General features: G+C 54.4%; 1 protein-coding gene across 2 annotated transcripts in view; it reads right to left on the bottom strand.

Annotated features, from left to right (window-relative positions):
• The window catches only part of PARP1 (poly(ADP-ribose) polymerase 1), a 38,434-nt gene extending 26,685 nt beyond the window's left edge, over positions 1-11,749 (bottom strand). For both annotated transcript variants that reach the window (XM_086694303.1, XM_086694304.1), the window contains exons 1-2: positions 11,488-11,749; positions 6,975-7,140 (exon numbers count right to left, since the gene is read on the bottom strand). In XM_086694303.1, the coding sequence (XP_086550429.1) occupies positions 6,975-7,140; positions 11,488-11,607 (286 nt within the window). In that variant the 5' untranslated portion in view covers positions 11,608-11,749. The remainder of the gene's footprint in view (positions 1-6,974; positions 7,141-11,487) is intronic.
• Positions 11,750-13,893: the final 2,144 nt, after the last annotated feature.

Here is a 13,893-nt window from a genome sequence, read left to right as displayed (position 1 = left end):
AGGAACTACAAAGGACCCAGAGAGGTGAACACAGTATTGAAAAAGGACAAAGCTGCAGGACTCACTTTGCGATTTCACGACGTCCCGTGAAACTAGGAATTGAGGCCACGGATGAAGACACCCAGCCGAGGGGCCCGAGTCCAGACAGACCTACAGTTTTGCAGTCAGCTGGTTTTAACAAAGAAGTCTTTTCACAACTGGTGTGGGCACAAAACAGTATCCACACGGAACACACACAAAACCACCCCTTCCTCACACCCGACACGAACGTTCGGTTCGCACGGATCAAGAAATCAAGTGTGAACGCTAGAGCTATGGAATTTCCAAAGAAACCTAAGGGAGTTATCTTCGCGATCTGTGAACAGGCAAACGTGTCTCAGGAGGCAAAAGCACAAACCAAAAAAGAAGAAAATCAACGACTGCTCTTCATAAAACGTCAGTGATTAAACAAAAAGGCAGGCCCCAGAATGGAAAAAGGTATTCACATGTTATTCCCATCTAATAAAGGACCTGCCTCTAGAATATTCTAAGAACTCTTACCACTCAGTAAAAAGACAAAGGCGAGTTAAAACCACAAGGTCTCACTACACACCCGTCAGTGGCTAAGACCCCAGAGAATGACGGGGCCAAGTGTGGGCGAGGCCGTGGACGAGTCAAAACGCTCACATCCCTCGGGCGGGGGGAGGGGGGTACAACTCGGGAGGACAGTCGCCCACACCTACTGAGTGAACCCCCGCTCCACTCCCAGGTCGTCACCCGGAGAAACAGAAGCTTGTGTTACATAGACACCTGGACACAAATGTTTACCGCAGCCGTACCTGCAACAGCCCAAAGCCGGCAACAAAAGAATGTGGAACAGACGGTGCTCCTTCCTGGGAGCACCCCTCGGCAATCCGGGGCACGAACTGACCACACGGCCAACCCGAGGAGGCTCACAGGTGCCATGCTGTGGGGAAGGGGCTTCTGGGAGCACGTTCTCTCCCCCTTCTTCGGACATCCTAAGTCACACAACTTCATCCGTGGGGACTGAGGTCAGAGCAGTGGTTACCCAGGTGGGGAGGGTAAGAGAGAGGGCACAGGGGAACTTTCTGGGGGAACAGAAGTGTTCCCGACCTCGATGGGGTGTATGTTACAAGGGGCACGCATTTGTCAAAACTCCCTGAACTGCATGTAAATTATTTTAAAAATTCCAGGTGAGGAGCGCCTGGGTGGCGCAGTCGGTTAAGCGTCTGACTTCAGCCAGGTCACGATCTCGCGGTCCGGGAGTTCGAGCCCCGCGTCGGGCTCTGGGCTGATGGCTCAGAGCCTGGAGCCTGTTTCCGATTCTGTGTCTCCCTCTCTCTCTGCCCCTCCCCCGTTCATGCTCTGTCTCTCTCTGTCCCAAAAATAAATAAACGTTGAAAAAAAAAAAAAATTCCAGGTGAATAAGTTAAGAATAAGACCAAAACCAGAGACTGAGCAGACAGGGCTACAGGACATTTCAAACAGGATGAGGCTTCCATGTGGCAAAACACAGAAATATGCTTCAAAGAGAAACGTCCAGGAGCACCCAGCTGGCTCGATCACAGGGTCATGAGTTCGAGCCCCACGTCAGGGGTAGCGCGTACTTAAAAAAAAAAATCTTTGTATTGGGGCACCTGGGGCGGGGGGCGCAGTCAGTTAAGCATCTGGCTCTTGGTTTTGGCTCAGGTCATGATCCTACGGTTCATGAGTTTGAGCCCCACATTGGGCTTTGGGCTGACAGCCCGGAGCCTGCTTGGGATTCTCTTTGCCCTCTCTGCCCCTCCCCCAGTCGTGACGTGCTCTCTCTCAAAATAAATAAACTAAAAAAGGAAACCTTTGTATTAAAAAGATCTTGATAAAGAATCAGTACATTCCGTTTCACTTAAAAAAAGACAAAATGCCCTAAAAGATGAGGCAAGGACACAAACACCAAATTAACGAAACTGCTGATAAACACGACGAGGTGTCCCACCCCTACCAGGAGCACAAAGCAATGAAATCCTCGAGGGTGAGGAGGTGGAGGCAGGCACGTAAATGCACGTGTCTAAGCGATGCGGGCGTTCAGGGCCTCAGATCAGGTCATTGCTTCGAGCGGGAATCCCACTTGTCAGAATGAGAGAACCGGACAGGTGCCCCGGCTGTACGAGAACTTGCAGAGGCTCAATCCGCAATGCAGCGCGACGGCTGAAAACCCGTGGCTGGACTTGAACCTGGTTCTTGCACCCTTGGCATGACCTTAGCCCGGTTACCTCACCTCTCAGTGCCTCGTCTATGAAAACTGACTCGGGGCTGCTGTGAGGGTGCCATGACATCAACGTGTCAAGGGTCTTGAATGGTGCACAAAATTTAGCAAACCTTCAATAAACAAATACCGCACACCTTCACAAAATAACGATGGAACCTTAAGACTCTCAACATGGAAAATGAATGCTGAATTATAAAATGTAGGTCATTAGGGACGCCTGGGTGACTCAGTTGGTTAAGCGTCCGACTTCGGCTCAGGTCATGATCTCACGGTTTGTGGGTTCGAGGGCCGTGACTGGCTCTGTGCTGACCGCTCGGAACCTGAAGCCTGCTTTGAAATCTCTGTGACCCCCCCCGCCCTCCCCCACTTGCGCACGCGCGCTCTCTCTCTCAAGAATAAACATTAAAAAAAATTTTTTTTAAATAAATAAAACATAGGTCATCACTAATCACTAGGAAAATGCAGATCAAAACCACAGGAGATAACACTTCATGCCTTAGAATGATCAGGAGAAACAAAAACCACACACACAGACACAAAACCCCAGACAACAAAGTACTGGTGAGGGTGTCAGGAAATTGGAAACCCGTGTGCTGCTGGCAAGGCTGTAGAATCACGCGGCCCGTGTGGAAGACAGTATGGCAGTTACACAAAAATCTAACACAGAATTACTGTGTGACCCCGCAAATCCGCTTCTGGGCACGTACCTGAGAGAACAGAAAGCGGGGTCTGGAACAGGTATTTGTACACCGATGTTTGCCTCAACGTGAGTCATAACCGCCAAAGGGTGAAAACGACCGAAATGTCCATCGGTGGGTGAACAGATTCACAAAACGTGGTCCATCCATAGTACGGATACGGCCTTAAAAAGGCAGGCAGTTCTGACCCCTGCTACAACGTGGACTCTGAGGACACACGCCAAGTGTGTGATTCCACTCCCACGAGGCACCGGAGTGGCCAAATTCAGACAGAAAGAACCGCGGTTGCCAGAGGCTGGGGGGGGGGGGGGGGGCACGGGCAGGTGCTGCAGATGGGTATGGAGTTTCAGTTTGGGAAGATAAATTAGTTCTGGAGGCCACGGGGGGTGATGACCGAACCACAGAGTGAATATACCGACGTTGCCGAAACGGACCCTTACGGGTCGCTAAGATGTAGATATTATGCCATGTGTGTTTCACCACACACACAAAACTAAGCATTTAATACGGATGCACTTGGGGTAGAATCCCATTTCTGCAGGGAAGAAATAACGTTAACACACGTGAGTCGACATTTGAACAGAAACCTTTCTTTCCTCCTATTTAAAGGTATTTTGTCAGACTGTAGGCTTGTCTTTTTGGTTTTTCTTTTCTTAAGTTTATTTTGAGAGAGAATCCCAAGCAGGCTCCGTGCTGTCAGAGCAGAGCCCAGCGTGGGGCTTGATGACTTCACAAGCGAAACACATTTATAACAAACTTACTGTGCCTTTTCCCATTACGAAATCCATAAACTTGCCGTTACTCTCATTCTGGAGTCTGAGCCGGGTCCCGGGCCTCCCAGCTTCCCGCAGACCAGTGGCAACTGGAGACACACGGGCTGCGGCGGGGGAAGGACGGGAGAGCCCAGCACCGGCGCGGGGAGAGGAAGGTGGCCGGCGCCCGCCGAGGCCCAGACTCACAAGACCGGGTTCAACGGAGGAGGGCCGGGTTAGGAAAGCAGAGACAGAAGAGCACAGTCGGGGGAGACTTCCGACAAGTGATGGGAAACTATTTCAGGTTCAAAGGCGTCTGAAGCAAGTTAGGTTTGTGGTATCAACAAGCGGACTTGAGTTTACGCGGAAAACCCAGAACGGCCCACACGATCCTGGAGGTGAAAAAGTCAGAGGACAGACAGCATCTGACCTCAGGACTTAGGGTCCAGCTACGGCCATGGAGACGGCGTGGGGCTGGGAGGACAGACCGCTAAACAGAGCAGCACACAGATCAGAAACACACCCGCCAATGACTGATGTCTGACAAAGGGGCAAAGGTGACATACGGGAGAAAAACCAATCTTCAGGGCGCCTGGGTGGCTCAGTTGGTGAAGCGTCTGGCTCTTGATTTCGGCTCAGGTCATCACCTCGCGGCTCATGAGTTCAAGCCCTGCATCTGCGCCATCGGCGACAGCCTGCTTGGATCTCTCTCTCCCTCTCGCACCCTCCCCTCCCCCACCTCAAAATAAAAAAACACAAAACCAAACAAAAAAAGAATTTTCAACGAGTGGTGCTGGAATAACGGACAGCAGCACACAAAAATCAATGCAGGCACTCTGCACCCTTTACAAAACTTAACCTAAAATGGACCGCAGACTTAAGTGTAAAAGACGTACCCGGAGAACAGACAAGAGTCAGGGCAGGATTGTTCTGTCCCAGCACAGGACACGGGACAGAAATCTAGCTGACCTTGGCATGGCGATGGCGTTCCCATGCAACACGACCCGGAAAAGAAAGAATCTGTTAATTAGCCGGACTTCCTAAAACCGGAAACTTCTGCCCTGTGACAACCAAGAGGATGAGAGAAGGCAAGCCGGGACGAGAGATCTGCAGAAGACCCCTGATAGATGACGGCTCTCCTGGATCTACAAAGAACTCTAAAACCCAATGATCACAGGACAAATGACAAAGGGGGAAATATCCAGCGTCCTCATGGGAGCAGAGCTGCAGACGGCAAGGAGCTCAGGATGACATGCTCTGCGTCACGGCGCCAGGGGACTGCAAATTAAAACAGGACACCTCTCCGCACCCATCAGAACGGGCCTGACCCACAGCAGGGACACCCCCGAGGGCTGGGGAGGAGTCACCCCCTCGCTGCCGGTGGCATGCAGAATGGTGCAGCCGCCCCGGGAGGGTTTGCTGGCTTCTTAGAAAAGTAAACAGACTTTCACCGTATGATGCAGGAATCACGCTCCCTGGTTATTTACCCAAACGAGCTGAAGACACGTCCACACAGACAACTGCACGTGGACGTTTACAGTGGTTTTGTGGTTTCCCAAACCTGGAAACAACCAAGATGTCCTTCTGCAGGCGAGCGGACAACCCACGGTCCGTGTAGACAACGGAGTATTATTCAGCGCTAAGAAGAAATGGGCTATCAAGCCATGAAGAGACATGGCAGAATCTGAAACGCACATTTTTTTTTTTTGTTTATTTACTTAGAGAAAGCGTGCGCACGCGTGGACACACAAGCCAAAATCAAGCGCTTGACGCTTAACGACTGGGCCACCCAGGTGCCCCTGAAACGTACTTTTCTTTCTCTTTTTGAAACGTTTATTTATTTTTGAGACAGAGGGACAAAGCACGAGCAGGGCCGGGGCAGAGAGAGAGGGAGATACAGAATCTGAAGCAGGCTCCGGGCTCCCAGCTGTCAGCACAGAGCCCGAGGTGGGCGTCGGACCCACGAACCATGAGATCACGACCTGAGCCAAAGGCAGGCGTTTAACCACTGAGCCACCCAGGCACCCCTGAAATGCACGTTTCAGAGTGAAAGAGGCCAACCTGAAAAGACTACATGCTGTGTGATTCCAACACTTGACACTTGAACAACGCGGGAGTTGGGGCGCGGACCTCCTCGTGCACTGAAAACCTGTAACTTTTGATTCTCCTCAAAAGGTAACTACCAACAGCCTACTGCTCCTAGCCAATAGTTGATCAACACCTAGACTTCCGCGGATTTGTGCATATTAAATACCGTCCTCACAATAAAGTAAACCACACATGAGAACACGTTATTAAGAAAACCATACAGGGGGTGCCTGGGCAGCTCAGTCGGTTGAGATTTGACTCCTGATTTCGGCTCCTGTCGTGATTTCATAGTGACGGCTCCTGAATTCAAGCCCGGGGCTGACAGGGAGGAGCCTGCTTGGGATTCTCTCTCCCCATCTCTCTCCGCCCCTCCCCGGCTCATGAATTCTCTCTCAAAAATAAATAATTTAAAAAAAAAAAAAAAAAAAGGAAAACGTTACGGAAAAGGAAAAACGTTTATGGTACCATACTAAATTTTATCGAGGAAGATCCACGTACAAGTGGGCCTGCACGGTTCAAACCCACGTTAAGGGACAACTGTATACCGTCCAGACCCATAAAATGCACATCACCAGTGAGCGAGCTCTTGATGTAGACTATGGACTTTGGGTGATAGCGAGGTGTCAACATAGGGAGAGGCTGTGGCCAACACGCGGGCGCAAGAGGTCAACGGGAACGCTCTGCACCCCTGCATAACTTTGCTGCAAACCTAAACCCGCGCTAAAAAAAAAGCCGATGAGAAACAAAATGGCAACGAGAAAAGAAAAAGCTACCTTACCCGGGAGGCTGGCTGGGTCAGTCACCAAGCGTGTGACTCTTGACCTCGAGGTTGTGGGTGGGTTCGGGACCCATGACGGATATGCAGGTTACTTAAAATCTTAAACACTTAAACACACACACACACACACCCACACACACCCACCCACCCCAAAAAGAAAAGCTCCATTTCCAGCATCGTGAAAAGTCAAATACCCCGCCACAGGACAATCCCAAGTCACCAAAGTGCCCCTGAAATGACACACTGGCATCATGTTCTCCACACACGCACGTCTGAAAAGGAGGGGGGGCGGGGGTGGGGTGGGGAGCAGCTAAAGGGCTCAATTCTTTGCTCTCTCAGAAAAGGTCCCGGGGAAGCTCCTGAGTTGGGGCTGGGGGACCAGACCCGCTGCCTTCCTGGTCAGTACGCACCCGTCACCCCTCCAGCCTCTGCGGTCTTCTTGACTTTCTGCTGGTCGTCCCACCTGAGCTCGGAGAACCCATCCACCTCTACGTCAGGGTGCCGGATGGAGTGGCCGACCTTCCAGAAGCAGGAGAAGTGGTACCAGTGTGGGACTTTTCCATCGAACATGGGCGACTAGGAGAGAAGCAGAGAGAGAGGTGAGCCAGCAGCCGACCCCGACCCCGCCGACGCCCAGGCCTCAGCAGCCGAGGTTCCTGTTCTTAAGAAGGAGGACAGCCGTGCCATGTTCTCCACATCACACACAAAGTGGGAAACGCGGCATCTCTGGAGATCCTCCCGAACCGCCTGGAAGACTGCTGCCTTTCGGTGCTGAGGCTGTACTCTCTGGATGAGGGACCCTGCTCTGCGACCTGACCCCACCTCTCCGTGCCTGCCGGGGAAGCCAGCTGCCACCCCACTCAGGCCTGGACTCAAAGGGCCCGTGTGGCCCAGAAAGGGCTCTTCTAGCACCTCTGCAGTTGGAATAATGAGAACAAGTCGCAGATCGTGCGCAAAGAAGGGAAAATGTGTCAGGAAACAGTGTCAGGCTGGCAGCAGGCGCAGCGAGGGGAGTGGAATGAACGGACTTCTCTGAGGGAGGATCAGGGGACAGAAGCCCCTGCCCACCCCCCCCACCCCCCCCACCCCGGCCTTCAGTATGCGGGAACTGCAGATCCTGTCACGGGGAAGCTGCTTCCCTGCTCGTGGTGGCTTCCCGATGCTTCGGGCTCCGGGCATCCCAGAGCGACGCGACAGCATCAGGCCCCCTGCCCCAGAGCCCGAGCTGTCTGGCCTGACGGAGCGGGTGTGGACGGGGGCCAGGCAGAGCGGGACTAATGCTGGCATTTACTGGGTCCCTGGCGCCATGCACAGGCCGTCCTCTGGGTAGAAGCGGCACCCCCGTCTCGCAGATGTCTGAGGGGAGCGGCACACAGGTGGCAAGTGCCTCAGCCCCGCTCGAACCTGACACTAAGGTCCTTCCGCCACGCCATTCACTCGGCAGGAAGAGCTACTAAAAACGCACAAACGGTTCTGACCAAAGTGAGGGAGGCCCCAACCACCTGCTCTTATAGAAGATAAAGCCAAATGCCATGCGGGTGGAAAAAAATAAAAATAAAACAGCATCAAAAATAAATACCACATAGAAATTTTCGGATGAAGCTGTCGGACAGGGGAAATATTCTGGAAAAGCAGAGACAAGTTCTCCCAAGCAGCCCCCCACCCCCCACCCCGGGGGAGTGGCCTCACAGTGTCACAGATTCAGACAGAAGGTTCTCACCAGGGCACGCCAAGGGCTCTGGAGCAAGCAGCCTTGTGTGCAGCACATCGCTGTCCTCTGGGCCCAGATGCCCCACGGCCCTACTCGGTAGGCCCCCACCTCCTCAGGCCCCCAGAAGGCTTTTCCCCAGCTCCCCGCAGGTCAGGGTGAGTATTCGGTCAATGCCCCTGTCCTGCACCAGGTAGGAACACCTCACGTCCGGAGGGGAGACCGAGGAGGGCAGGGAGAATTCCTGCTAAGGAAGAGATGGCCTCCAAACCCAACAAAAGGCCCTGGAGAACGGACTTGTGTTCTGGGTCTCAAGGCTCCACCAAAGTAGCCGACACACCCAGCAGCGTCCAGCCACCGTGCTTGCACATCGCAGTGGCTTCCACGTGGCTCCTCGGGCCCCGGTGCCCCTTGTCTATCCTCCTCTGCAATGCTGGGTCACATTCACGCAAAGGAGGCAGGTGGCCCACTGCCTTCGCCCCGCACCGAACACGCGTGGCATTTTTTCCCCAGCTCTGGTGGGGCCCCACACCTGCCCCCTAACCTTGGTCTGGGGGCCGAGTCCCAACCACCGACGCAGCGTGGGGTGACCGAGAGGTGCAGCCCAAGGGTGTGCTCACAGCACTAGCTTGAGGAGAGAGGGGGTTTGTGGGGGCTCCCATCCTTCCTTGAGAGGAAGGACCCCTAATCAAAGCAAGGCTTCACCCTAGAACTTGGGACTGATGAGGACACGGCAGGAAGGGAACCAGAACAAGGTCACCAGACGGTGCTTCCACTTGGCAGCCCTGAGAGGCAGCATCTGTGTACCCAGAAAACACTGAGCACCTCCCGAGTACCAAGGTCCTCACTGGGCCCCTCTGCTTCCATCTGCACATTGCAGGCCAGAGTGCTGCCTGCCACCCCACACACAGCACAGAACAACACAGGGTGTGTGACCCGCGGTTTGCTCCAGCCCAACACAGGACGAGGAGCCCGGCACAGCCCTTTCCCTGCCCAAAGCACCCCCCCCTCCCCGATGGCTGAGAGGCCCAGTGGATCCCCGGAGCTTGTCTCAGGGCCCACCACCTAAGGTATCGGGTATCTGATAACAATCCTCCCATACAAATGGAAAAGAAAAGTATTGAAATCCAAGTGGGAGAAGAATGACTTCTTTCTTTCTGACCTCCACCAGCTCGGCCTACAAGACCAGACTTTCCATTCTGAATTAAAACTCCACCCCCAGTTACAGTCCCAGAAAACCACTTACATTTAATAATTGTTTCTTTCGCCATCAAGGGCCCAGAATGCTAAATTTTATTTGGTCCAGGAATCAGTTCCTCCGTAGGGCCATCCCCCACTCCCCCAGATGCAGGAACCCTCCTTTGTACCCAACAGCGTTGCTCAAGCTTTACACTGGCTGTCCTAAGGTCTTAGGTCTGTCCTTCCCTATTGGGACAGGGTCCTCTCTGGCTGAGTATAGAGAAGCCTACGAATGTCCTTTTCTCGGAATGAAATTTAAACATGCACAATGGACCACACGGGCTCACAAGAGAAACCGATTAGGCTGAAGTAATCATCAAAACACAGAAATTCACAGAAATTCAGTGGGATACAGTGAGCTTTAAAGCATTAAATAACAAGATTTAGCACCTACTCTCCCAACTGCAGTAACTTTGAATACTGATGAGCATAACGGGTTATTTTGAGAAATCCCCAACAAACGTAAAGTGACATAAAAATATCTATATTAGTATTACTGCTGGTGACAAAAACCCACAGATACAGATTTTATTTTTACTTTGCTGCTTATATACACAATTAGGAGATAAGGAATCTTATCTAGTGTTAGTAACCGCTAGAGATGTAAATTTCTTCCAGAGATGTAAATTTCTTCTTCGAACCCCCAGATCTCCCAAGAGCCCCTTTGCGGTGAGGGAGCTTCTTCTTTAGATTGTTTGTAAAATGTTAATTCCCATGTAGTTAACACCGTTATGGGAGGAAGCTTAAGATCAGGCAGCCCCTACATTCAGGTTTAAGATCAGAGAGCCTCCGTGGGAGATAATGCTTTCCAAACGGCAGGCCTCGTCTCCTTTTCCAGTCTCAACTTCCTGCCCCTTCTGTGCGTAAGAAATGCTGACCAAGCTCCCACCCAGGGACTCCATGCTAGTGCACAGCCCTCTGGGGTGGTACGCGCCCCAGTACGGCAGGGTTTGTTTACCAGTCATCTTTCGCTTAACCAAACTGGTGACTGCCAAGGAAGGGGGTGGGGTGGTGGTCTCTCTCCCTTTGCCCCTAGGACCTAACCCGGTGATGCTCCGTGTTCACTGAATGCTTACGCATGGGGCGGCAGGCCCTGAGGGTACGATGACAGCACAGCCTCTATCTGGACGTACCCACCCTTCTCCAACTGGTTAAGTACTGAAAACCCAACGAAGACTATCTGGTTGATCCTAAAACACGCTGCTGCCTCACCGCAGGGAAGGAAAATCAAGTTACCTGGACCGTGAGCACTGAATACAGCTACCAGAAGGTTCATGTTGGAGGGGAGGAGGGCAGGGACAACCAGCATATTGGGGGCCGGGGGATTGGGGAGCTCCCCCCCCAACCACGCCGTGGCAGGGGCTTTAGGTCATACACCCCGGGGGCATCCCCCACGTGCCCAGAAGCCTCGAGGGGCGAGGGGCACCCCTGCAGCCACTCTTACTCAAAAGAGACAGCTGGAAAGGCCTCAGGAAGAGAGCGCGCCTGTGAACGTGGAAAGTTTGGGGGAAATACGATTTCAAACCACGAATGAGGCCAAAAGTGAATGCAGTTTCCGGAAAGGACACGGACTCGCATAGTTTTGCACAATTAAGAAAAAACCGAGAGTGAGCGAGTGTTGAAACGACACCGAAAACCAGATTAAACGAATCCTTACACGCCAGTCGCCATCACCAACGGAGGACAAAAACCTTCCAGCACGAGGTGGGTCAGAACCGGACCAGCTCCAAAAGCCCACGCGTGCATTCCCCCGGCGGATGGCAGGGAGACGAGGAACCCCCCCCCCGCCCCCCCGCCCCCCCGCCCCCGAAGCAGAGCTACCACGGCCCCCAGCTCTGCAGAGCGGACGGCACCGCCTGCCCCGCCCGGGGGCAGGCTTTCGCGGGCGGGCGGGCCCCTGCGGGCAGCCCCTCCCCCTCGGGTCCCCCTCCCCCTCCGGGCCCCCCCCAACGGCGCGCACAAAGCGCCGCGCGCACCTGCACCATGATGGCCATGCGCAGCGAGTCCTTGGGGATGCTCTCGCTGCATTTCTTGCAGGACGCGCGCCCGCTCTTGGCGTACTCGACCCGGTAGAGCTTGTCCGAGGACGCCGCCATCGTCCCCGCGCACCGCCGCCGCCGCTCCGGGAGCCCCGCGCCGCGACCTACACCCGCTGCCGCCCGCTCCCCGCTCCCCGCAGGCGCCCAAGCGCCCGGAGCCGCCGCCGACCACGCCGCCTCCGCCGCTCCCCGCCGGACTGCTGACGCCGCGCCACGGGCACGCCCCCCGCGCACGCGTCCTCGGGGCGGGGCCAACGCGCGCGCATCCTCGGGCCCGCCTCTCCGCGCACGCGTCCTCGGGGCGGGGCCGCCGCGCACGCGTCTTCGGGGCACGCCCCCCCTCCCCCCCCCCCCCCCCCCCCCCCCGCCGCGCGCGCCCTCTGCCGGCCGGAGGGGCGGTGTTTCCCCGGTGCCGGCGGCTGCGCCTGCCCGGCGGGCGGAGGCTGCGGGCAAGGGGCGGGGCGTGGAGCTCTCTCCGCCTTCCAGCCCGTCCGTCCCCGGGGTGGAGGGGCTGGCCTGCTTCCGCCGCGAGCTCTGCCCGGGTGCCCCTGCTAGTAAGAGCTCCCCAGTGCCCTGGGGACTGTCCCCGAGCGCCGGGGCCCAAGCGGACCGGCGCCGGCACCGCATCGCGAATCGGGTGCACGGATTCACCTCGCAGGTGTTTTCGCGCACCTGGCAGGTAGGCTCCTCGCCCCTCGAAGTTGCCGTCATTAGAGGACCTGCTGTTATAGAACTGTTTTTACGTTTCTGTTTCAATCCTATTTTGTGATTTTATTTTTACTTTGTATTTTATCTTATTTTATATTTTAATTTCATTTTATTTTATTTATAATCCTATGCATTTTATTGTAGCCATATAAAACATCACAGTAGCTGGGGCACCTGGCTGGCTGGATTGGAAAAGCGTGGGACGCTTGACCTCAGGGTCGTGAGTTCGAGCCCCACGTGGGCGTGGAGCCTACTTTAAAAACATAAATAATAAAAATAAAACGTTGTAGTCCTACGTGCTGTATCTGAGAATACTCAGTTCTGCTAGGGCGGACGCGAGAAATGAACAGGACCGATGAAACTCATGAAGCGTGGTCCGCATGGAGAAGAAGCAAGCTAGCAGCTTAAGATACTTGATGTTGAGCAGGCAGGTAGGTTGCGAGGCATAGGGAAGAATCTTAGGTATGGCGAAGGTAAATAGAATAATTGGGCTCTGCGATGGAACAAATCAAATAATTAGAGAGTAACCAAATCGAAAGACGTGATCGTTCCACTTCCGGGTTCGCCCCTTGGTGCTCACATGCTCCCGTTGTGGCCCCATCGGCGCTGCCCAAGAATTGCAGGTAAAACGCTTGTCTGTTCAGCAGGCTACTTGTGACCCGCCGCGCTTGTCCGTGTCTCTGTGAGTGGGCTCCAGGCTCTCCGTGGAGGGGCTTTGAGCATTCTCAGCCCCGGGATTCGTAACCCCACTGCCTGGCTGGCTGATGCAGCGGGAAGAGAAACATACCCACACTGCACGACCCAGGTTCAGATGGCGTGCTCGCCTGCCTTGATGGACTCTGTGTGTGTGATCTACCCGGTCTTGAGGCTCTTTCTGCAGGAAGGTTAAATCAGGCGTTTCAAGTTGATTCAAGGAACCCTGTAGCTCAAGCGTCTTACTTTGGTCTGTGTGGCTTCCTCTCCCGTGACTTCCGGGATAGCTCGCCCGATAGCGGTGCCCGTGGACTTCGCTGGGCCGTGTAGGGCTCCTGGGCGCACTGGAAGGTAAGGAATTCCTGTCCTGGGGCCCAAAGGAGAGCGAGCCATATCCGACTGCTTGCTCAGCGTTTTGGCTTGGGTGTCTTAACGTGCTTCTCCAGTGATGTCCAAAACCTCCCTGTGAGCAGCCCACTCAGGATGAGGCCCCGGTTCTCCCGCTGCTTACGCCAGACACCTTGACCCTTCTCTTCTGTCCCACACCCAACCCGTCACCAAATTCTAACTTCTGACCCCAGTGGTTTCTTCTATTTTTAATGTTCCGCTATCCGTGCACCTGCTGCCTCCCACTCTCTACCTTCTCAGCTGCATAGGGAGAGGGGAGGCTCTGGCCTCCTGGCCTCTCCAGCTGCCACCCCCTGGCTCTGAGGGGGGGTGGTGTCGCAGGGTCACTTCCCGGCGCCTCGCAGGGGCTCGGACTCATGGAGCATGAGATCATGACCTGAGCCGAAGTCGGACGCTTAACCGACTGAGCCACCCAGGCGCCCCTATTTTGCTGAGTGGTGCCATGCACTCACAAATATTTGTCGAATGAATGAATGAGTGAGTGAATGAACGAATCCCTCACTTGGCATGTCCTCTACACAGACTGTTTCATAA

The sequence above is a fragment of the Puma concolor genome, chromosome E4 (genome assembly GCF_028749965.1).
Source record: "Puma concolor isolate L17-30 chromosome E4, mPumCon1.1.hap2, whole genome shotgun sequence".
NCBI lineage: Eukaryota > Metazoa > Chordata > Mammalia > Carnivora > Felidae > Puma > Puma concolor.
The sequence above is the reverse complement of the archived record's forward strand: the minus strand, read 5'-3'. Positions and strand labels throughout refer to the sequence as shown.